The 1,054-nt window shown below is 43.2% G+C and overlaps 1 protein-coding gene across 1 annotated transcript; it reads left to right on the forward strand.

Annotated features, from left to right (window-relative positions):
- Nucleotides 1–3: 3 nt before the first annotated feature.
- On the forward strand, nt 4–1,027 carry LOC117115965 (uncharacterized protein K02A2.6-like; the record flags this gene model as incomplete). Its single annotated transcript, XM_033259858.1, has 1 exon — nt 4–1,027. A coding segment is annotated over one exon (1,024 nt), but the record flags the coding sequence as incomplete, so codon positions are not given.
- Nucleotides 1,028–1,054: the final 27 nt, after the last annotated feature.

Below are 1,054 nucleotides of genomic sequence, written 5' to 3' on the forward strand. Positions count from 1 at the left end.
GGTATTGCTTGCGACGCTTCTGAAACCGGCGTGGGAGTAGTGTTGTTTCATCGTTATGCCGATGGCAGTGAAAGACCATTGGCCTATGCTTCAAAAACACTAAATGACAGCCAACGCAAGTATGCACAAATTCAGAAGGAAGCCCTTTCTATTATTTTTGCCTTGAAAAAATTTCATCAGTTCCTCTATGGACGAAAGTTCATCCTAGTAACAGATCACAAGCCCTTGATATCACTATTTGCACCTGATACACCGACACCAACTCTAGCTGCAAATCGTTTAGCCCGGTGGGCGCTAATATTGAATCAGTATGATTATACCATTGAGTATCGGAAGACAACCGATCATGGAAATGCAGATGCGTTAAGTCGGTTGCCAATGGCACCGGACAAAGATTTTGACAGGGAAGAGGATGATGCAGAAACAGACACAGTCTGTATGATAAAGTCAATCAATCTCCAATTAAACAACAATGCTAAACTGTTGCAGAAAGAAACCCTTAAGGATCCAGTACTGACAACTGCGATTAGATACACCAGAGAAGGGTGGCCTTCTCGGGAGATAACCGTTACCCAAAGTACAGAGGGGTACAAGGTACAAGATTTCAAGAGACTGAAGGATTCACTTATGGTAACAAATGGATGTCTACTGTATGGAAACAGAGTGGTGATACCCTTCAAACTACGTTCACATGTCTTGGAACTGTTACATATTGGACACTTTGGCATGCAGAGAATGAAACAGCTAGCACGTACTGCTGTTTACTGGCCAAATATTGATACCGACATAGAGGACACTTGTCGCACGTGTACACCCTGTGGAGAACATCAAAACCAGCCTAACAAAGCACCTATACACCCTTGGATGCTTCCGGAAAAACCATGGAGTCGAGTACATGTTGATCATGCGATTAAGTTCATGGGTTCAAATTGGTTGTTAGTAGTCGATGCATATTCAAAGTACCCGTGTATTCATCCAACTACTTCCATTTCGACCAGCGCTACTATCAAGCTACTTGAAGAGGATTGTGCACATTTCGGATACCCACACACAC

This window comes from Anneissia japonica, unplaced genomic scaffold (genome assembly GCF_011630105.1).
Source record: "Anneissia japonica isolate Jap-2015-1 unplaced genomic scaffold, ASM1163010v1 scaffold83680_len1059_cov107, whole genome shotgun sequence".
Classification (NCBI taxonomy): Eukaryota; Metazoa; Echinodermata; class Crinoidea; order Comatulida; family Comatulidae; genus Anneissia; species Anneissia japonica.